Source organism: Aquarana catesbeiana, linkage group LG02, assembly GCF_042186555.1.
Source record: "Aquarana catesbeiana isolate 2022-GZ linkage group LG02, ASM4218655v1, whole genome shotgun sequence".
NCBI lineage: Eukaryota > Metazoa > Chordata > Amphibia > Anura > Ranidae > Aquarana > Aquarana catesbeiana.
The window spans coordinates 80,114,415-80,138,839 of NC_133325.1; the positions used below are offsets into that span (position 1 = coordinate 80,114,415).

The 24,425-nt window shown below is 46.0% G+C and overlaps 1 protein-coding gene across 1 annotated transcript in view; it reads right to left on the minus strand.

Moving 5' to 3' along the window:
* LOC141126982 (matrix metalloproteinase-20-like) overlaps positions 1–24,425 on the minus strand; it is a 128,307-nt gene that overhangs the window by 32,860 nt on the left and 71,022 nt on the right. The window contains exon 8 of the mRNA XM_073613078.1: positions 4,800–4,956. Within this exon, the coding sequence (XP_073469179.1) occupies positions 4,800–4,956 (157 nt within the window). The remainder of the gene's footprint in view (positions 1–4,799; positions 4,957–24,425) is intronic.

Sequence of the window (24,425 nt, forward strand, 5' to 3'; positions counted from 1 at the left end):
TCTGATACCTCTGTGGTATGGCATTTGGGGTCCATCAAAGCTGGTAAGAGTACCCATTCATATCTTGAGTTCCGCTGTTGTTGACTACAGACAAGCCTTACACTGATTATCTCACGATTGGGATTACTCTCACCAGAGGAATATACCATTTAAGATTTTCTGTGGATATTCTTTCTCACACCCCCACTGGGTTATATTCAGCATAGCCAATTTATATTGTTTTTTGGTTTCTTTTTAGATGTGTTATTTATTTTCTATTTTTTGTGATTTATTTTCACTTTTTAGTAGCGCTACACTATTATTATATTAATGATATTTTTAGAGACTACCTTGATCTGTTCGTCATAGTTTATCTGGATGACATCCTGATTTTTTCCTCCTCTCTGTCTGTCCACCGGGAACACATCAGAAAAGTTCTAACTCGGCTTCGCCAACGCGGCTTGTACGCAAAACCTGAGAAGTGCAAGTTTGAACACCAAAGCATTCAGTTTCTGGGCCTGATTATTTCCATAGAGGGTGTCAAGATGGATCCGCAGAAGGTCTCCGCCATCCTGGACTGGCCAGCCCCTACGGATAAAAAAAGGAGTTCATCGCTTTGTGGGTTTTGCGAATTGCTATCACAAATTTATCAGGGGATTTTCTACCATCATCTCTCTCATCACAAGACTGACTCGGCAAAGTACCCGGTTCCAATGGTCTCCTGAGGCTCAAGCTGCTTTCACTTCCTTAAAAGATCAGTTCGTGTCGGCTTCTGTCCTGAAGCATCCTGACCCAGATTTACCTTACATTCTGGAGGTAGACGCCTCTGAGATAGCAGTAGGGGCAGTACTTTCACAGAGACAAGGACACAAGGCTCTATTGCATCCAGTGGCGTTCTTCTCCTGCAAGTTATCAGAAGCTGAGAAGAATTACAATGTTGGGGACAGGGAGCTACTTGCAATCAAAGCTGCACTTGAAGAATGGCGCTACCTTCTTGAGGGAACGGCCCGCCCTATTCTGGTGTACACCGACCACAAGACTTTAGAGTACCTGAAAGTTGCCAAGAGATTCAAACCACGTCAGGCCAGATGGGCAATTTTCTTTACTAGATTCACTTTCCACATTACTTACAGGCCTGGATCAAAAAATACCAAACCGGATGCGCTGTCTCGGATGTTCAGCGAACCTGAAGTCTCTTCTTCCCCAGATACCATTCTTGCTCCTGGAAACGTTCTCATGCTGCAGGGAGACCTACTGTCTCAAATCAAACAGGCATCTTCAATGGCTCCCCATCCGACAGACATCACTCTACAGTCCAGAGATGACCTATTATGGTATAAGGACAGAATTTTTGTGCCTCAACAATCATGGGTTGCCATCCTCAAATCTTGTCATGACCATGAACTAGCTGGCCATTTTGGTATACACAAGACCTCCGAACTCCTCCAACGCACGTTCTGGTGGCCTCAGCTACCGAAAGATTGCAGACGCTATGTGGAATCGTGCATTGCCTGCATTCAGAACAAGGGCAGCAAGACCAAGGCTTGGGGGCTGCTAAAGCCTCTCCCTGTTCCGGAAAGACCACGGAGGATGATCGCCATGGATTTCATTGTTGAATTACCACCATCAGAAGACTTCACCACCATCTTCGTACTGGTCGACAGACTTTCCAAGATGGCTCACTTCTTGCCTATGAAGGGTACTCCCTCTGAAACTGCAAGGATCTTTATTAAAGAGATAGTAAGGCTCCACGGTATACCTGCAAACATCGTATCTGATCGGGGGGTACAATTTACATCCAAATTCTGGAGAGCTCTATGTGAATCCCTGAAGATTGACCTTTCTTTCTCCTCTGCTTACCACCCCCAGACTAATGGTCAGACTGAACGAACAAATCAAACTCTCGAGCAATACTTGCAATGCTATTCTTGTTTTTCTCAGGATGACTGGGTACCTCTATTACCTCTTGCCGAGTTCGCCTATAATAACTCTGTTCATTCTGCAACTAATCAGTCTCCATTTTTTGTGAACTATGGTTTCCATCCCTTGTTTTTGTCTAACAACGTTCCAGAGTGTGCTGTACTAGCTGCCCAGGAAGCCTTGAGTTTTTTTAGCATAAATAAACTACTCCAAGAGACAATGGCAAAGACTCAGAAACATAACAAGGAGACATTTGACAGAAAGAGGAGAGGGGAGCTCTGAAACCTGGAGATCAAGTCTGGCTGTCCACCCTGAATCTAAAGCTAGCATGTCCTTCCAGAAAATTGGGTCCTAAGTTTGTGGGTCCCTTCCCAGTGACAAGAAAAATCAATAACGTGGCTTATGAATTGAAACTACCAGAGTCATTTCGTATACACCCAGTTTTTCATGTGGCTTTACTTAAACCTTCAGTCCCGGACCCCTTCCTCAACTGGAATACCAGTCCTCCCGAGCCATGCTCATCAACGGTGAAGAGGAATTTGAGGTTGAATCAATCATAGATTGCCGGAAAAGACACAATCAAGTTCAGTATCTGGTTAAATGAAAGGATATGGCCCCGAAGAAAACTCTTGGGAACCAGAGACTAATATCCACGCCAAGAGACTGATCCTAGCCTTTAAAAGATCTCACTCAAGTAAATTGGCCCAGTTGGGCATCCAGAGGCTGCCCATTGGAGGGGGGCAATGTCAGGAAAGGCTTTCCAGCAAACATTCTAGCAATCTGGGTGCAAGAAGAATGCCTGTGCACAGAAAGACCGTCTGGCGCACGCGCATGCGCAATAGCGCGACTAGCGGTGCACTGGCACGCGCGGGAATGCGCGCACGCTCCTTGTGACAGCACTTGGCGCCAAGATGCACTATTTAAAGGGGACTGATGACTTGCTGTCTGGTCTACAGCGTTCCCTGAAGACCCCTGCTGCCCTGTTACTTTGTTACCTGATCTGTTATCTGACTTGGCCTGTTCCTGACTCCTCTGCTTGCTGCCTGCCCCGATCCTGGCTTGGACTTTGACTATTCTTTGGATAGCCCTTCTGTACCTGATCTGCCCGCCTGTGTTTGACTCGGCCTGTCCTTGCTGCTGTCTGCCTCATCCAGCCTCCTGTCTGCATCCTGCTGCTGGACTACAGTACACCTTCCTGCTGTCTGCTGCATCCAGCCTCCTGTCTGCATCCTGCTGCTGGACTACAGTACACCTCCCTGCTGTCTGCTGCATTCAGCCTCCTGTCTGCATCCTACTGCTGGACTACAGTACAACTTCCTGCTGTCTGCCGAATCCAGCCTCCTGTCTGAATCCTGCTGCTGGACTACAGTACACCTTCCTGCTGTCTGCTGCATCCAGTCTTCTGCCTGCACCTTGCTGCTGGACTACAGTGCACCTCCCTGCTGACTACAGGATCCAGCCCTCTACATCAGCCCTCCAGTCAGGCACTTGTGCCCCTTTGTACTCCCGAGTCCCTGTTAACACTACAAGGGGTTCCCGAGTCAGAGGTATACGAGAGGCCATTCCCTGCATTCTGGGCTCTACTACCAAGTACGTGACAAGGGGGCATGTTGGACATCTTCAGAGAGACTACTGCTGCCACAGAGCAAGGGTCCTCCTCTGCATCATTAGGCAGGGGACAGGCTTTCTACTGTGACTGCTTTTTAAAAAAAAACAACTTGTAAGACAGTAGTTCTCAACTCCGGTCTTCAGGACCCACTAACAGGCCAGAATTTAGGTATTACCTTGGGGAGATGCAGACTAGAATACTGCACTGAGCAGCAAATGATATACACCTGTGATGTATTTCAGTTATCTTACAAACCTGGCCTGTTAGTGGGTCCCGAGAACAGGAGTTGAGAACCCCTGCTGTAAGACTTTTTGTTATGATGCACTTGGACCATATTTGGCTAATTAACCTGAAAGTTCAGCTGGGCTTGAATAAATATGCAGCTACTTATGCTGATGATGTGGTATACACAATTATGGATGCACTATGTTATGATTACGTAAATACCATTATACGGATGGAAAGACCACTGTGCACTCTGCATGTGGAAATTGTCTGGTAAAGATGTACAACGGTTCATCAATTCAAGAGATAAAAAATTCTATATATGGAACGATATGTGTATTAATATGTGTATTAATATGCAGTGCATTAATATGCATATTTTCTTTCCTGGAATGACAGCACAATCTACGACTAATTTATTCTAGTTTATTATTAATATTTAGTGGACTTGTGATTCTTAATCATGGTACAAAGAGCTGATTTTTGCATGTCCTTATCATTTGAAAAAATCATCACCTTTATTTACTTGGAGCAGTTTTCAAAATATCTATCTTTTATCAAGCTTAAATTAGAGTCAAAGTCTAGGTGTTGGAGCCAAATTAATGTCCACACCCTGCTTCTTCTTGGATAGAACAACTACCCACCTGCTGTTGATGGAACCCTCCATCACATTGTGTCACATAGGCCCGCTCACAACATACCTGTTCATGGGCCTTAATATTTGAGCATAAAGGAATGTACACATATAAAATTCCTTCTTGTGCACTTCACTGCGCCTTAGCAGGATTTTTGTGACATCACACTAACAGAATTCCTCAGACCGGAGTAGACATTTCTGCACAGAATGCAAACACATACTTTGTAAGCCATCTTCTCTTTGCGCCTCCTCTCCTTGGGAACCTCTAAGTAAATACTTTAAATATTTCCCAAGCAGTTACATGAATGCAAAGCACTGGCTAGTGTGCCTGTCTGCATGGCTGGTTGGGCACCAGGAAATTTACACTAGGCATATAAAATGACTACAAACATCCATGTGAATGAACTCTTCAAGTGTGTTAAAATATACCTGTAGAGATCTTCTCCAACAAAGAAAAGAGTTTTCTTGCTGTCCTTCAGGTGGACAGCAGCATCTATTTTCTGCACATTACTGGGAAATCCAAAGTCGTAAATAAACCGGGGAGGTCCTAGCATCTGGAGACCTCTTGTTGTCCAGTAATGGGGACCTGGGGAAGAATTGAACACATTTTGGACTATCTTCTCGTGACCACTTTGAAATAGTTACATGGCTTCATACAAGGGGGAGACAACATAAAGCATTATGATAGAATACATTTTATACTAAAGTCCTGTTATTTAAAATGTATACTTTCTATGGCTGAAACACCTTCATATGATCATGTAGCTTGCTACTAGGGATGAGCCGAACACCCTCCGGTTTGGCTCGCACCAGAACATGTGAACAGGCAAAAAATTTGTACATACAAGCGAACACCATTAAGGTCTATGGGACACGAACATGAAAAATCAAAAGTGCTCATTTTAAAGGCTTATATGCAAGTTATTGTCATAAAAAGTGTTTGGGGACCCGGGTCCTGCCCCAGGGTACATGTATTAATGCAAAAAAGTTTTAAAAACAAATGTTTTTTCAGGAGCAGTGATTTTAATAATGCTTAAAGTGAAACAATAAAAATTAAATATTCCTTTAAATATCGTGCCTGGGGGTGTCCTTAGTATGCCTGTAAAGTACCGCATCTTTCCAGTGTTTAGAACAATACCACAGCAAAATGACATTTCTAAAGGCAAAAATTCTCATCCAAAACGACTCACGGCTGTAATGAATTGTCAGATCCTGACAATATAGATAAAAATCATTAAAAAAAAACAGCATTGGGGACCTGGGTCCTGCCCCAGGGTACATGTATCAATAGAAAAAAGGTTTCAAAAATGTCCGTTTTTTTTCAGAAGCAGTGATTTTAATAATGCTCTAAGTGTAACAATAAAAATTAAATATTCCTTTAAATATCATGCCTGGGGGGTGTCCTTAGTATGCCTGTAAATTAGCACATTTTTCCCATGTTTGGAACAATACCACAGCAAAATTACATTTCAAAAGGAAAAAAGTCATTTAAAACTGCTTGCGGCTGTAATGAATTGTCGGATCCAGCAATATAGATAAAAATCATTGAAAAAAACAGCATGGGTCCTCCCCCCCAGTCCATTACCAGGCCCTTTGGGTCTGGTATGAATATTAAGGGGAACCCCGCATCAAAAAAAAATGTGTGGGGGTTCCCCTAAAATCCACACCAGGCCCTTCAGGCCTGTTATGGATATTAAGGGAAACCCAGCGCCAATTTTTTTTGTTTTTAATGGCGTAGGGGTCCCCCCTAAAATCCATACCAGACCCTTATCTGAGCACGCAACCTGGCAGGTCGCAGGAAAAAGGGGGGCACTAGAGATCACCCCCCCTCCTGAACCATACCAGGTAGGGCTGATCCTGGGCAGGGTGCACGGGGTGCACCGCACCCCGGCGCTTGCAGCTGAGGCAAAGGGAGGGGCGCCATCAGGGGGGGACAGTCCAGGCTGCTTTGGCTTCTGTGCAAGGCAACTTTCTAGGTCTGGAGCCTGAAGGGTGGGCGGAGGCAGAGAGAAGACTGGGCGCCGCGATCTCCAGCAATTAAAAGAAAAACTGTCCCAAGACAAGCAGACTCTGTTCACTTTCGGGTGCCGCGCCGCCGCCGTGCAGTGATCTTGACAGTCAGGGCTATATCAATCCGTCAGTGCCAGCTTTGTGCTTGCTACTCACAGCTGACACTTGTAAACACACGAGCTCCTCTGTCTCCAAGCCCAGTGACAGCACTGCTCTCCCAGCAGCGCACACAGAAGCCTTCCAATCCCATCCCATTACAACGGAGGAGTGGGCAGGCAGAGGCACAAGTGGGGGAGGTACCTCAATCACACTAAAGGCACCTTGCTCTCTTCTCCCCTCTAGTCTGCACAGCTGCATTGTGAGAATAAGTGCAGTGTTTCCTCTGTTATGGCCAGTGGCGTAGCGTGAGGGGGCCGTGGCCCCAGGCGCAACATTTGGGGGGCGAAATTCCGCGCCAATGTGTGTCACTCTCTGCTCCGTCCTCCTAATTTCTATTTCATGTATCCGTGCACTCTGGCCACCCAGCCTGAGACTGAACATGGCGGCCTGGAGCACAGGGACACAGGAAATAGAAATTAGGAGGACAAAGCCAGCCTGAGCGTGACACACACTGGTCACTGGGCGAGTGGGGTCATGTGCGGTGGCAGGGTTGCTCCTGGAGTCCCGTCTCCACTTCATTGTGAGCAGCTGCTGTCTTCTCCTCCTCCTCTTCTCTGGACTGGATCCATTTCCCCATTGTGGCAGCCAGTCTGGCAGTGTGACAGAGGCCGCAGAGCAGTCGGAAGAAAAGCAGGTGGTCACGCCATGTAGTGGTCAGTATAGGAATATTGTATGTGGGTTAGTGTAGTGTAGTGGTCAGTATAGGAATATTGTAGGGTGGTCAGTATAGAAATACTGTAGGTAGGTTAGTGTAGTGGTCAGTATAGGAATTAGGTAGGTTAGTGTTGTGGTCAGTGTAGGAATCAGGTATGTTAGTGTTGTGGTCAGTGTAGGAATCAGATAGGTCACTGTAAGGGTCAGTGTAGGAATCAGGTAGGTCAGGGTAGTGGACAGGTAGGTCAGTGACTCAGTGTAGTGGCCAGTATAGGAATCAGGTAGGTTAGGGTAATGGTTAGGTAGGTCAGTGCAGTGGACAGGTAGGTCAGTGTAGGAGTTAGATAGGTCAGTGTTGGAATCAGGTAGGTCAGTGTAGTGGTCAGTATAGGAATCAGGTTAGTGTAGTGGTCAGGTAGGTCAGTGCAGTGGACAGGTAAGTCAGTCTAGTGGTTGGTGTAGGAATTAAATAGGTCAGTGTTGGAATCATGTAGGTCAGTGTAGTGGTCAGTATAGGAATCAGGTAGGTCAGTGTAGTGGTCAGTATAGGAATCAGGTAGGTCAGTGTAAGGGGCAGTGTAGGAATCAGGTAGTGAAGTGGTCAGTGTAGGAATCAGGTAGGTCAGTGTAGTGGTCAGGTAGGTCAGTGCAATGGACAGGTAGGTCAGTGTAGTGGTCGGTGTAGGAATCAGGTCAGTGTTGGAATCAGGTAGTCAGTGTAATGGTCAGTATAGGAATCAGGTAGGTCAGTGTAGTGGTCAGTATAGGAATCAGGTAGGTCAGTGTAAGGGGCAGTGTAGGAATCAGGTAGTGAAGTGGTCAGTGTAGGAATCAGGTAGGTCAGTGTAGTGGTCAGGTAGGTCAGTGCAGTGGACAGGTAGGTCAGTGACTCTGTGTAGTGGCCAATATAGGAATCAGGTAGGTTAGTGTAGTGGTAGGTAGGTTAGTGAAGTGGTCAGTGTTGGAATCAGGCTGGTCAGTACTATTGTAGGAAGGGACTCGGGGAGTGCTAAAAGTCTGCAGGTTAGGGAGCGCAAAAGATTACGTGCCTTGCCCCAGGCACTGACAACCCACGCTATGTCACTGGTCATGGCATCAGAAAGAGGAGGCTTTCCACAAAGCAGAAGACCGGGGGAGCAAGCTACAGCCCTGAGTGCAGTAAGTCTTTACAATGTGTATGTGGCTCGGTTGTTTCTTCTAGAGCAGTGGTATCCAAACTGTGGCCCTTTGCTTGCTTTTTTTCCGACCCCTGGGCATTTTTTCTCCCACTACCAGCAACAGTGGGGCATAGTTCCTGCTACTGACACCGACAATGGGGCACTAGTCCATTCACTGACACCCACAGATGAGGCACTATTTCTCCCATTGATACAAATGATAGGAAACTATTCCTCCCACTGATACCAATGATGGGACGCTATTCCTCCCACTGAAACCAATAATGGGGCAGTATTCCTCCCACTGATACCAATAATGGGACAGTATTCCTTCCACTGATACCAATAATGGGGCACTATTCCTCCCACTGACACCAAAGATGGGACACTATTCCTCCCCCCTGACACCAAAGATGGGGCACTATTCCTCCCACTGACACCAATAATGGGGCACTATTCCTCCCACTGACACCAATGATGGGGCACTATTCCTTCCACTGACACCAATGATGGGGCACTATTCCTCCCACTGACACCAATGATGGGGCACTATTCCTCCCACTGACACCAATGATGGGGCACTATTCCTCCCACTGACACCAATGATGGGGCACTATTCTTCCCACTGACACCAATGATGGGGCACGATTCCTTCCATTGCTACCAATGATGGGGCACTATTCCTCCCACTGACACCAATGATGGGGCACTATTCCTTCCATTGCTACCAATGATGGGGCACTATTCCTCCCACTGACACCATTGATGGGGCACTGTTCCTTCCATTGATGCCAAAAATGGGGCACTATTACTGTACACCACCACAGTGGCAATGTCAGACTGATGTTTTGCTGGATAACCATACAAGTGATGGGCTCGGTGGATCAGAGAAAGCCCTTTGGCTCTTATTTAGGCAAGTTGTCAGGCAGTCTGAATTTGTCCTGTGTACAATGCCATGTCATGCAATGCCATGTACTACTGGCTCACAATGCCTTTCCAGCTGCAGAGACTTACTTCTGTGGTGAAAACTGTATAATTGTGAGGTAGGAATAACCTGCACAGGGTTAACACTGGAGATTGCAGCCACAACAGGGGTAAGACAAAGTTTCCTGTCCAGGAAAACGGTAAGCTATCTTATCTGGAGAAGATCTTTAGTTGAAGGGCTCTGAAGTGGAACTGGGCAAAGAACTGCCTTAAGAAATGAGACCAGCAGATTCCAGGCCTCAGTAGCCAGGCCTCAGCAGCCAGGCCCAGCAGCCAGGGCCCAGGCCCCAGCAGCCAGGGCCCAAGACCAGCAGCCAGGGCCCAGCAGTCAGACCCCAGAACCAGCAGCCAGGGCCCAGCAGTCAGACCCAAGGATCAGCAGTCCAGCCCCAGAAGCCATGCCCCAGGACCAGCAGCCAGGAATCAGGACCAGCAGCCAGCCCCAGGAGGAGCAGCAGCCAGCCCCAGTATACATTAAGGTAAGTGAAGTCTTCTAGGGCTGGGCCTGGGCATCAAATATTAATAGAATGTTGTTTATTTTTACTATTGTTCAGTGACACTCTATTGTAATCTCTCAGGAGGGGACTCTTTCTATCAGAGACTCTCCTCCAATGGTCACAGAGGAGGCCTCTGTTAGATCAACCCACTACCAGGATGCATTACACCCCATTGTAGTCTCTAATGGAGCCTGTTGGGGTTCTTTCTAACAGTGGCCCTCTCTGTGTCCATCAGAGAGACCCCCCTCTAGGTCCCATTAGAGTACTCTGCTTCTCTTCCTGTATTTGCTTATTGTTAAGAGATCGTGGGAGGATCCCAGGGTAACAAAGACTCCTTAGGGGAGGGGGGGCATTAGTAAGATTACCACGCTCATGTGGGGGCGCCAGAAATATTTCTGCACCCAGGCGCCTGTGACCCTAGGATCGGCCCTGATACCAGGCCACATGCCCTCAACATGGGGGGGTGCTTTGGGGTCCTCCCAAAGCACCTTGTCCCCATGTTGATGGGGACAAGGGCCTCATTCCCACAACCCTTGCCCAGTGGTTGTGGGGTTCTGCGGGCAGGAGGCTTATCGGAATCTGGAAGCCCCCTTTAACCACTTAAAGACCGGCTGTCGTCATTTGATGGCGGCACAATGGCTCTGCTGTTCGAATTGCCACAGGCGTACGACGGCTCGCGCAGGCTCAGTTGCGGGCGGGAGCGTGCCTGCAGGCCAGGAGGACTCGATGTCCTCCGGTGGCCCGCGATTGCCTTGTACACAGGCAGAACGTGGAAATGCTATGTAAGCAAGGCATTTCCTCATTCTGACAGGTGACATGACAAAGATCTACTGTTCCCAGTGGTCAGGAACAGTGATCTCTGTCATGTCCCAGTAAGCCCATCCCCCCTACAGTTATAAACACTTATAGGGAACACAGTTAACCCCTTGATCGCCCCCTGGTGTTAACCCCTTCCCTGCCAGTGACATTTACACAGTAATCAGTGGCTATTTTTAGCTCTGATCGCTGTATAAATGTCAGTGGTCCCAAAAAAGTGTCAAAAGTGTCCGATCTGTCCGCCACAATTAGGAATGGGCCAAACACCCCCCCCCCCCCGTTCGGTTCGCATCCAGAACATACAGGTTTTTCTGCTGGAAAATTACTTAGAACCCCCAAACATTATATATGGTTTTTCTTCTAACACCCTAGAGAATAAAATGGCGGTCATTGCAATACTTTTTTTTGCACTGTATTTGCGTAGCGGTCTTAAAAGCGCACTTTTTTTGGAAAAAATGCACTTTTTTGAATAAAAAAATAAGACAACAGTAAAGTTAGCCCAATTTTTTTATATATTGTGAAATATAATGTTACGCCAAGTAAATTGATACCCAACATGTCACGCTTGAAAATTGCACCCGCTCGTGGAATGGCGTCAAACTTTTACCCTCAAAAACCTCCATAGGCGACGTTTAAAAAATTCTACAGGTTGCTTATTTTGCGGTACAGAGGAGGTCTAGGGCTAGAATTATTGCTCTCACTCTACCGGTCGCTGCGATACCTCACATGTGTGGTTTGACCACCGTTTTCATATGCGGGTGCTACTCGCGTATGCGTTCGCTTCTGCGCGCAAGCTCTTCGGGACAGGGGGGTTTTAAAAAAAAAAATTTATTTTTATTATTTCTTTTACAATATTTTATTTATTTTTACACTGTTTAAAAAAAAAAGAAAAAATGGTGTCATTTTTATTCCTATTACAAGGAATGTAAACATCCCTTGTAATAGAAAAAAGCATGGCAGGACCTCTTAAATATGAGATCTGGGGTCAAAAAGACCTCAGATCTCATATTTACACTAAAATGCAATAAAAAATGACATTTGAAAAAATGTGCCTTTAAGAGGCGTGGACGGAAGTGACGTTTTGACATCGCTTCCGCCCAGCAGTGTCATGGAGATGAGTGAGCGCCATCTTGGCCTCACTCGTCTCCAGACAAACCACTGAGCAGGACGCGATCGCCTCCGCCGCTACCGACGGCTCGGGTAAGCGGCGGAGGGCACCGGATCGCACGAAAACGGGGATACCGGGGTTATGGCAGCTAGCTGCTGCCATAACAACGATATCCCCGTTCAAAGTTTGTACGTACATCGTCGTGCGGCGGTCTTGAAGTGGTTAATATGCAAGTTATTGTCATAAAAAGTGTTCGGGTCCTGCCCCAGGGGACATGTATCAATGCAAAAAAAGTTTTAAAAATAGACGTTTTTTGGGGAGCAGTGATTTTAATAATGCTTAAAGTGAAACAATAAAAGTGAAATATTCCTTTAAATTTCGTACCTGGGGGGTGTCTATAGTATGCCTGTAAAGTAGCGCATGTTTCCCGTGTTTATAACAGTCCGAGAGCAAAATGACATTTCTAAAGGAAAAAAAAGTCATTTAAAAGTGCTAGCGCCAGTGTCGGCTATTAATGAATTGTCGGTCCGGACAATACACATAAAAGTCATTGAAAAATGTTTTTAAAAAATGCGTGGGGGTCCCCCAAAATTCCATTACCAGGCCCTTCAGGTCTGGTATGGATATTAAGGGGAACTCTGCAGCAAAATTTTAAAAAATGGCGTGGGGTTTCCCCTAAAAATCCACACCAGACCCTTATCCGAGCACGTAACCTGGCAGGCCGCAGGAAAAGAGGGGGGATGAGAGAGTGCCCCCCCTCCTGAACTGTACCAGGCCACATGCCCTCAACATGGGGAGGATGTCCCCATGTTGATGGGGACAAGGGCCTCATCCCCACAACCCTTGCCCGGTGGTTGTGGGGGTCTGCGGGCGGGGGGCTTATCGGAATCTGAAAGCCCCCTTTAACAAAGGGGACACCCAGATCTCGGCCCCCCCCATGTAAATTGGTAAGGGGTACATTGTACCCCTACCATTTCACAAAAAGAAAGTGTCAAAATGTTAAAAAAAAACACAGGAGATGGCTTCGGACAAATCCTTTATTAAAAATAAAAAAGAGATTCCAGAGATGTAATCCAATAAATCCATGCTCCTACTCCAGCGATGTAATCCAGTTCTCGAACTCCAGCGATGGATGATCTCTAGCGACTCCAGCGAGGTACACGCACAGGATCCTGCCTCCACCGGAGGCACCCAGCCAATGATGCGGCGCTAGCTTGACAGCTCTTATGTAGCTGAGGGCGGTGCCACCCGTCACATGACCCCGCCCCCCTCTGACAAGGGGAAACGCCGGGGTTTCCACTTGGGTCTATATATAGACCTAAACTGATGTAGAAATTTGTTTAAAAAAAAAATAAATGTGGAATATTTATTATAGCAAGAAGTAAAAAATATTGTTTTTTTTTTCAAAATTGTCGCTGTTTTTTTGTTTATAGCGCAACAACTCCGCCTCAATGGGAGGCTCCCGCCGACCGAAACCTCTTCGCAATGACTGCTGTTATATAGCTGGGGGCGGGGCCACCCAGTGACATAAACGGGTGACCCCACCCCCTTCTGATGTCACATGACCTGAAGGGCCTGGTATGGATTTTGGGGGGACCCCCATGCATTTTTTTTTTTTCAATTTTGGTGCGGGGTTCCCCCTAATATTCATACCAGACCCAAAGGGCCTGAGGGACTGAGGGAGGGGAACCCATGCCGTTTTATTCAATGATTTTTATCTATATTGCCGGGATCCGACAATTCATTACAGCCGCGAGGAGTTTTAAAATACTTTTTTTCCTTTAGAAAAGTCATTTTGCTGTGGTATTGTTCTAAATACGGGAAAAATGCACTAGCTTACAGGCATACTAAGGACACCCCCCAGACATGATATTTAAAGAAATATTTCCTTTTTTATTGTTTCACTTTAAGGGTCGGTTCACACTGAGGCAGCACGACTTACATCGCGACTGCCTCAGGCGACCCAGGACACGACTCAGCGGCGACTTGCAAAATGACTTCTGTATAGAAGTCAATGCAAAGTCGCCCCCAAAGTCATACAGGAACCTTTTTATAAGTCAGAGCGACGGTTCCATTGCACAGAATGGGACGCTACTTGTCAGGCGACTAGGTCGCCTGACAAGTCATCCCAGTGTGAACCGAGGGTAAGCATTATTAAAATCACTGCTCCTGAAAAAACAGCTATTTTAAATACTTTTTTTTGCATTGATACATGTCCCCTGGGGCAGGACCAGGGTCCCCATTAGGGATGAGCTTTCTGTTCGGGTCAAACATGAGATTGATTCAAACATTGCCTGTTCGCCCGTTTGTCAAAAACCGAACATTATGGGCCATTCGCGCCAAATTTGAGTGGTGCGTAACGGCCCATAATGCACTGCGGAAGCGCAGTACATTGCTGTATGATGATTGGCCAAAGCATGCACAATGACCTGCATGCTTTGGCCAATCCCAGCGCCCTCAGCTAAGAGAGCCATAATTGGCCAAAGGCAGGGTGCCACGTCCCCACACTATATAAGGCTGTCTGCACGTCAGCCCCGTGTAGTGTGTTGTTGGTGTGAACGGAGAGAGAGTGTCATTTAGATTGAGCAGACAGGACAGACAGTCTCATATATATATATATATATATATATATATATATATATATATATATATATCCACTGTATCCAGTTTAGCTATATCTGACTGCAGGCCGTTCCTGGTGTACTTTTTCTAATATACTTCAGGCGGTGTACACAGTATGCACCCCTAGTGCAGTTGCTACTACTTTTCTGGTGGGGTACACAGTACACAATATATACAGTACACCCATAGTTGTTATTACACTTCTATTGGTGTACACAGTACCGTGCACCCCTAGTGCACTTGCTACTACCTTTCTGGTGGTGTACACAGTACACAATACATACAGTACACCCATAGTTGTTATTACACTTCTGTTGGTGTACACAGTACCATGCACCCCTAGTGCAGCTGCTACTACTTTTCTGGTGGTGTACACAGTACACAATACATACAGTGCACCCATAGTTGCTATTAGACTTCTGGTGGTGTACACAATACAGTACACCCATAGTTGTTATTACACTTCTGTTGGTGTACACAGTACCGTGTACCCCTAGTGCAGTTGCTACTACTTTTCTGGTGTTGTACACAGTACACAATACAGTGTAGTGTGGTTTTGCTAAACAGAATTTACAGCATGTCCGGAAGGCCACCAAGGAGAGGCAGACGCTCACAGGCCACTAAAAGAGGGCAAGCAGGCTCTGTGTCTACAGTCGACAGTGTTGGTTGTGGACATGGTGCATCCTCAGCAGGAGGCCGTGGGGCACGCTTGTCCTTTTTTTCTGCAGCTGGCCGTGTTATTGAGCCACAACATGCTGAAGAGTTGGTGGAATGGATAACAAAGCCCTCCTCATCCTCCTCATCCTCTGTCACCCAGGCTCAGAGTAGTTTGCCTGCCAATGCAGCTGCCAAAGCGGCTGATTCCATCAGCTCCATGTCAATAGTCACTCCTTCCCTAGCGCCACCATCATGCATGGAAGAATCATTTTATTCGACCACAGTGTCTGGTACATGCTGCAGGAGGATGCGCACCGATTTGAATGCTCCGATGATGGTACCAAGGTTGAGGAAGGGAGTAACCTGAGCTTAGAGAGAGGTGGTGCCCAAGAAGGTCAAGAAACTTGCAGTCATGTTCCCCGAGCTGCAGCTTACTGCCAGGTTTGCTCCAGTGACGAGGAGGGAGGGGATGATGAGGTCACTGACTCTACTTGGGTGTCTGATAGAAGAGAGGAGGAGGAGGAGGCACATCTCCAACGAGGCAGGATGGCCTCCAGGGGGCAGCTCCCCTATTGCATCACACCACAGAGCCAAGCAGGTGCAGGGCACTGCTGAATCCCCACATATTTTGAAAAGTTCTTTGGTGTGGGCATTTTTTGACACGTGTGCGGCAGATCGCACCGTTGCTGTTTGCAACATATGTCTGAAGCGTATGACGCGTGGCCAAAACAGCAGCTGCTTGGGCACCACATGCTTGGCCAGACATATGATGGCCTCCCATGCAGTCTGTTGGCAACAGCACTTAAAAGACCCACTTCAAAGTACAAGGCAGACCTCTCCTTTCTCCTCATCAACTGGGATCTCCAACCCCACTATGCCTCCAGTCCTCTCAGAAACCTGTACTGAGAGGAATGAAGGTATAGAAATACGTGTCCCAAGTACTTGCGGCCAATCTGCTAGCGGTACACCAACATCAGATTTTATCAGGCAAATTTCCCTACCCCAGTTGCTAAACCGTCAAAAGAAATTCGGTCCCCGCCATCCACATGCTCAGCGTCTGAATGCTAGCTTGGCCAAATTGCTAGCACTGCAACTGCTGCCTTTTCAGCTGGTAGACTCTGCCCCCTTTCTTAAATTTGTGGAATGTGCGGTACCTCAGTGGCAGGTTCCCATACAACATTTCTTTTCACGGAAGGCCATTCCGGCTCTCTACCAGCATGTGGAAGGCAATGTCTTGGCCTTGTTGGACAGGGTGGTCAGCAGTAAGGTGCATATTACTGCTGACTCATGGTCCAGCAGGCATGGACAGGGACGTTACCTTTCTTTCACGGCGCACTGGGTAACTCTGCTGGCAGCTGGGAAGGATGCAGGACAGGGTTCAGTATTGTTGGAGCTTGTTCCGCCACCACGCCTCCAAAATGCTAGTGGTGATGCTAATGGTGGAGGAAGAGGAGGACTTCCTTACCTCTCAAGGTCCCCTTTATCCAGATACTAGTATTCCTGCAGGCCCGCCGATCACACAGGAAGAAGAAGAGAAGGGAACAGACACAAAAGATACGCTCTGCATCTTTCCAAATTACTGTTCTGCTTTATTATGACGCAATTGAAGGTTTTTATGCACATGATTACGTAGGTATCACATTAATATTACAATTGTACGTTTATGGTAACAAGGGGCGTTACATAGGCAGGCTTATTCTAATCAGGACTCAAAAGAATGTAAACATTTACTGAAAACATTATTAGTGCTGTTGCACAGTGAAGGCAATGTGCAATACATACAAAATACAATAAAATTATATACAGAACTTACAAATTTCCATTACAAGAAGGAGGAGGATTGTGTCAGCATGGAGGTGGAGGAAAACACTCAGAATCAGCAGCCGTCTTCGCAGTCTTCAAGGGATCGTTTGCAGTCCCCAGAAACCCATGGAGTTGTACTTGGCTGGGAGGAGGTAGTTGAGGATCATGTGATCCTTAGTGACCCAGAGGACTCAGGATCAAATGCCTCTGCAAACTTACGCTGCATGGCCTCCCTGATCCTGCAAAGCCTGTGAAAGGACCCTAGGATTTGTGGTATCAAGGAGAGGGATCATTACTGGCTGGCAACCCTTCTTGATCCACGTTACAAGGGTAAGGTTGCAGAACTTACCCAGCCTTCGCAGAGGATAAAACATCTTTGGAAGGCCTTGCAGAAAAGTTTGTGCAATGCGTTTCCAGAGCCTGGGAGGTTACAATTTCCTGGTGCTGGACAACATGTTGCTGAGGCTTCGTTCAGTCACAGGAAGAGCGGTGGAGAAGGTGGCCAGCTGACTGATGCCTTCAGAAAATTCTTCAGTCCTCAGCGCCCAGGTCGGATCAGTTCCAGCAACCATTGCCAGTGTCTGAATTACATGGTGCAGGAATATCTAGGGGCAAGATCAGACTTGGAGACCTTTCCACCAGAACATTCACTGGGTTACTGGGCCTTGAGGATGGACCACTGGCCAGAGCTTGCTCAATATGCAATTGAGCTACTGGCCTGTCCTGCATCCAGCGTTCTTTCTGAACGCACATTCAGTGCTGCTGGAGGCCTTGTAACTGATCACAGAGTGCACCTGTCCACAGACTCTGTTGATCGGCTCACATTCATAAAAATGAATCAGTCTTGGATCACCAGCTACCAAGCACCTGATGTAACTGATTGATTTTTCTATGGATGTGGGATCCCTTGAAGACTGCATATGCTGAGTAACTATCCTATTATGCTGAGTGACTATCCTATTCCTCCTCAATCCTCATGAAGATAGCTTATATGAATATTTTCGGTTCAGGGCACCACCACCACTGCCTAAGACCCAATTTTTCTGCCCCTGTTATTAGGGGCGTGTAATTACAATTTTTGATCTAATATTTCACAGTAGGGCCTGTTCCTGCGCTCAACAAAAGTATCTGTGAGGCTTTACAGTGTTGTGCCATCACCACCACCACCACCACCGCCCAAGGCCCAATTTTTATGCCCCTGTTTAACAGGGGAGCGTAATTACAATTTTTGATCGAATATTTCACAGCAGGGCCTGTTCCTGCCCTTAACAAAAGTATCTGTGAGGCTTTACAGTGTTGTGCCACCACCACCACTTCCTAAGGCCCAATTTTTATGCCCCTGTTTAACAGGGGCGCGTAATTACAATTCTTGATATAATATTTCACAGCCGGGCCCGTTCCAGTGCCCACCAAGAGTAACTGTGAGGGCTTACAGTGTTCTGGTACCACCAACACCTAAGGCCCAATTTTCCGCACAGTGAATAGGGCAGGCCTTATAGTATATACAGGCGATCCCCTAATTTCAAACATTCGACTTACAAACGACTCCTACTTACAAACGGAGGGAGACAACAAGAAGTGAGAGGAAATCTACCCCCAGGAAGGGAAATTCTCTCTTGTAAGAGTTAATATGGGAAAAAGGTGTCTCCTCTGATGCTTTATCACCAATCCTTGTTTCCCTAATAACCCAAAATTTTCTAAAAATTGTCATTGGGACAGAAAGTGAGGTGAAATCTTCTGAACAGGGGCTCAGACAGAAAAACAAATGTTACAGGGGTGATGATAACCCTTCCCTATGTTATCCAAAAAGCTTAAAAATAGATTTTTTGGCTGGAGCTACACTTAAAAAATGTACCTGTTCCAAATTACAAACAGATTCAACTTAAGAACAAACCTACAGTCCCTATCTTGTTTGTAACCCGGGGACCGCCTGTATACTGCTGCTGTTTAGAGTATTTAGGGCCTGGGGGCCCAACGCCTTTTTTTTTTTTTTTAATTTGGGTGCGGGGTTCCCCTTATTATCCAAACCAGACCCAAAGGGCCTGGTAATGGGCTGGAGGGGCAACATTACATTACACCCGCAAGCAGTTTTAAATGACTTTTATTCCTTTAGAAATGTCATTTTGTGCAGGGACTGTTCTAAATACAGGAAAAATGCGCCACTTTACAGGCATACTATAGTCACCCCCCAGGCACGATATTTCAAGGAATATTTCACTTTTATTGTTTTACTTTAAGCATTATTAACCACTTCAATACAGGGCACTTATACACCTTACTGCCCAGACCAATTTTCAGCTTTCAGCGCTGTCGCAGTTTGAATGACAATTGCGCGGTCATGCTACACTGTACCCAAATTACATTTTTATCATTTTGTTCCCACAAATAGAGCTTTCTTTTGGTGGTAATTGATCACCTCTGCGGTTTTTATTTTTTGCTAAACAAATAAAAAAAGACCGAAAATTTTGAAAAAAAATAAAAGTTTTGCTTTTGTTTCTGTTAAAAAAATTTGCAAATAAGTAAGTTTTCTCTTTCACTGATTGGCACTGATAAGGTGGCACTGACAGGCACTGATACAACGGCACTGATGAGGTGGCACCAATGAGCGGGCACTGACGGGCACTGACGATGGGCACTGATATGCGGCACTGATGGGCACTGGTAGGCAGCACTGATGGGTGGCACTAATATGCAGCACTGATGGGCACTCATGGGTGGCACTGATAGGCGGCACTGCTGGGCACTAATAGGCGGCACTGATACGTGGCACTGATATGAGGCACTGATAGGCATCCCTAGTGGCACTGGTAGGCATTGGAGTGGGCACTGATTGGCAGCTGCCTGGGCACAGATTGGCAGCTGCCTGGGCACATATTGGTATTTCCCTGGGGGTCTAGGGGGCATACCTGGTGGTCCAGTGTGGTGGCCATCCTGGTGGTCCTGGGCGGCTTCCCTGGTGGTCCTGGGCCGGATCCGAGGGGGGCTGTGCTGATAAACAATCAGCACAGACCCCCCCTGTCAGGAGAGCAGCCGATCGTCTCTCCTCTATTCGCGTCTGTCAGCGGCTCTTCCTATTTACATCGTGATAAAATAAGGGGTGACAGGCCCCCCTAGGTTTAAAAGAGCAGTGCCACATCCAATGAGCAGGTAAATATGAAAATGGGTTCCCCTAAGCGGACTTTATAGGCACTTTTAAGAAGTTAGTTACAAATATTTAAAAGGAGTATAGCAAAGTATTTAAAATTTAACAAGTTTTATTTAAAGACAAATTATATTAAAACATTGTATACATTACATTCAACGAAACATTAGCATCTTGAAAAATTCATTACTGTCACCACACAGTAAATTCATGAAGAGACTCTTTTCACACCCAACGCGTTTCGGGATATATAGTATTTTAGTCCTTCTTCAGGGGTGTAGAAGAGAAGAAAAGAGAAGTTCATCTGAGGTGATTAAAATGTAACATGATAAGTAAATTATCACAACATAGTATTTGGAGGTAGAATAATTATTGGTATGTTCCGTTAAGTTGCATTAAGAATCTAAGGTTAAGATAGCATTGGACAATTAATGCTGGTGAGGTTGCTGTCCCTTTAACACCGTGGTTATCATAAATTAGCCTGAAAGTATATCACTCAATGGTGACCTAATTCAGAGGGTGTTTCCCCCGCGTTCCGCGGATGCATATCGGCCAGAGTGGTATACTGAGGCAAGAAATGGAATCCCTGAGAGTAAAGGAAAAATTGAAGTAAGTCTAAACGGGTTGTAATAAATGTCAAAGAGTAAGAGTAAAGTAAAAAATGGAGTATGGGACATGAAAAATAGAAAAAAGAAATTATTGTATAAATACCATATATGGGGTATAAGTTGGTGCGAGTGTAGTAACTACTTACTACACTCGCACCAACTTATACCCCATATATGGTATTTATACAATAATTTCTTTTTGAAACCACCACATTTTGCTATATGCCAGGCGGCAAGTGGTTAAAATCACTGCTCCCAAAAAAACTGCAGTTTTTATAACTTTTTTTTGCATTGATACATGTCCCCTGGGGCAGGACCCGGGTCCCCAAACACTTTTTATGACAATAACTTGCATATTAGCCTTTAAAATTAGCACTTTAGATTTTTCACGTTCGAGTCCCATAGACTTTAACACGGTGTTCGCACAAATTTTTTGCATGTTCTGCCGCGAACCGAACCGGGGGGGGGGGGGCTGTTCGGCTCATCCCTAGTCCCCATACACTTTTTATGGCAATAACTTGCATATAAGCCTTTAACATGAGCACTTTTGGTTTTTCATGTTAGTGTCCCATAGACTTTGACGGTGTTCCGTGGCTTTAGAATTTGCAGCGAACACCGCATAATGTTCGCTGTTTGTCGCACAGGTGAAACCCCCGATGTTGAGTCGAACTTACGTTCGACTCAAACATCGGGCTCATCCCTACTTACTACATAGCAAATGTAAACCAAGTGCCAAATATTTCAAGTTCTGTGCATGTATATAAACTACAATTCCTTGAAAAAGTATTTATACTCCTTGACATTTTCCACATTTTGTCATATTACAACCAAAAAAGTAAATGTATTTTATTGGGATTTTATGTTATAGACCAACACAAAGTAGCACCACGTAATTGTGAAGTGGAAGGAAAATGATTTTGCTTTTAGGCCAAAAAGTTCAATTTTGGTCTCATCTGAACAGAGCACCTTCTTCCACATGTTTGCTGTATCCCCCACATGGCCTCTCGCAAACAGCAAACAGAACTTCTTATGGCTTTCGTTCAACAATGGCTTTCTTCTTGCCACTTTTCCATAAGAGCCAGATTTGTGGAGTGCACGACTATTAGTTGTCCTGTGGACAGATTCTCCCACCTGAGCTGTGGATCTCTGCAGCTCCTCCAGAGTTACCATGGGCCTCCTGGCTGCTTCTCTGATTATTGCTCTCCTTGCCTGGCCTGTCAGTTTAGGTGGCCATGTCTTGGAAGGGTGGAAGTTAGGCCATACTCTTTCCATTTCTGGATGATGGATTGAACAGTGCTCCGTGAGATGTTCAAAGCTTGGGATATTTATTTTATAACCTAACCCTGCTTTAAACTTTTCCACAACTTTATCCCTGACCTGTCTGGTGTGTTCCTTGGTCTTCATGATGTTGTTTGTTCACTAAGGTTCTCTCTGAGGGCTTCACAGAACAGCTGCATTTATACTGAGATTAAATTACACACAGGTGGACTCTATTTACTAATTAGGTGAATTCTGAAGGCAATTGGTTCCACTAGATTTTAGTTATGGGTATCAAAGTAAAAGGAGGCTGAATTATCATTATCCTTCCACTTCACAATTATGTGCCACTTTGTGTTGGTCTGCCACATAAAATCCCAATAGAATACATTTATGTTTTTGGTTGTAACATGACAAAATGTGGAAAATTTCAAGGGATATGAATATTTTTTCAAGGCACTCTATTACATTAATATTTGCAAATGGTTCTTTAGTTTATTTTTTGTTTTTAGGTCTCATTCACACAGCGCTTCAGTTTTCTGCGCAAGATCTTGCTGGCATCTTCTGCCAGGAAGATCCTACATACAAGTGCTCTGTATGCATGAAACGTTTAAGCAAGGTATACATGCACATAGCATAAATAGACTATATTGGCCACCACAGCTGCTCAGCTAGACAGGTAGATGCTAGGACACAGGCAACCACTAATCTCAACAGCAGCGGCCCGTCTATTAGGGGCGCAGGGACGGCACCCCCCCCATTGATGCATCCGGTCCGACAATCTACATGTGGGGCACCAGACACATGGCTTCCAATATTTTTTTTTTTTTGAAGCATGTGATTAGAGCCAGAGACTCTAATAAGCTTCAAAAAAACACCCACTTGTGCGACAATAGCGAATAAATATTCGCTATTGTCACACAGATTTTCCCCCCGGCCAATCAGGAAGTGGGTCCTGACATCTGTCACTCCATTGGCTGAAAGGTGATCCTATTGGACGCCTAGGAGGAGGATGGCGGAGATGCACAGCGTGAGTGATGCAGAGGAGGAGCGCTGCTTGCCCGCAACCTAGATGGGGAAAGTGCGGGACCGCATGACCTACTGAGAGACCCTGTGGGGGGTGGGGGATGTGTGGGTGACCCGACTAGTTTGGCGGGGGGTGCCAGTCGATCAAAAAAAAAAAAAAAAACACCAGCCACCACTGAATCTCAATAAAATTACGCGGTTAGGTCCACAAAGACATGGATGAGCGAGTTTGGGGTGAAGGAACTTGACTGGCCTGCACAGAGTCCTGATCTCAACCTGATAGAACACCAGTGGGATGAATTAGAGCGCAGACTGCGACCCAGGCCTTCTCGTCCACATCAGTGCCTGAGCTCACAAATGCGCTTCTGAAAGAATGGTCAAACATTCCCATAGACACACTCCTAAACCTTGTAGACAGCCTTCCCAGAAGAGTTGAAGCTGTTATAGCTGCAAAGGGTGGACCAACTCAATATTGAACCCTACAGACTAAGACTAAGGGATGACATTAAAGTTCATGTGCGTGTAAACGCAGGCGTCCCAATACCTTTGGTAATACAGTGTATATACAGTATCTCAGAAAAGTGAGTACACCCCCTCACATTTTTGTAAATATTTTATTATATCTTTTCATGAGACAACACAGAAGAAATCACACTTTGCTAAAGTAGTGAGTGTACAGCTTTTATAACAGTATAAATTTGCTGTCTCCTCAAAATAACTTAACACACAGCCATTAATATCTAAACCGCTGGCAACAAAAGTGAGTACACCCCTAAGTAAAAATTGTCCAAAAGAGGGACATCAGTCCCGATCACGGCGATCGTCTGTGCCCCCTGCCAGTGACACCTAGCAATAGGCAGCAGTGCCGCCTACCAGTGCCCACCAGCGTAACCCAGCGTTACAGTGCCACCCATCAGTGCCCACAGTGCCACCCATCAGCGCCCACAATCAGTGCCACAACAGTGCTGCACATCAGTGTCACCTACCAGTGCCCATCAGTGTCACCTACCAGTGCCCATAAGTGCCCATCAGTGCCACCCATCTGTGCCCCACAGTGAAACCTATCAGTGCCCATCAGTGCCACCTATCCGTGCCACCCATCAGTGCCACCTTATCTGTGCCCATCAGTACCACCTTATCTGTCCCCATCAGTGCCGCCTTATCTGTGCCCATCAGTGCCGCCTTAATTGTGCCTATCAGTGCCGCCTTAACTGTGCCTATCCGTGCCCATCAGTGCAGCCTGTCAGTGCCCACCAGTGCCGCCTCATCAGCGCATATCAATGAAGGAGAAAAATTACCTGTTTGCAAAATTTTATAACAAACTATGAAACATGATTTTTTTTTTCAAAATTTTCCATTTTTTTTGTTTGTTTAGCAAAAAATAAAAATCCCAGCTGTGATTAAATACCACCAAAAGAAACCTCTATTTGTGGGAAAAAAAATGATAAAAATTTAATTTGGGTACAGTGTTGTATGACCGTGCAATTGTCATTCAAAGTGTGACAGCGCTGAAAGCTGAAAATTGGTCTGGGCAGGAGGGGGGTTTAAGTGCCCA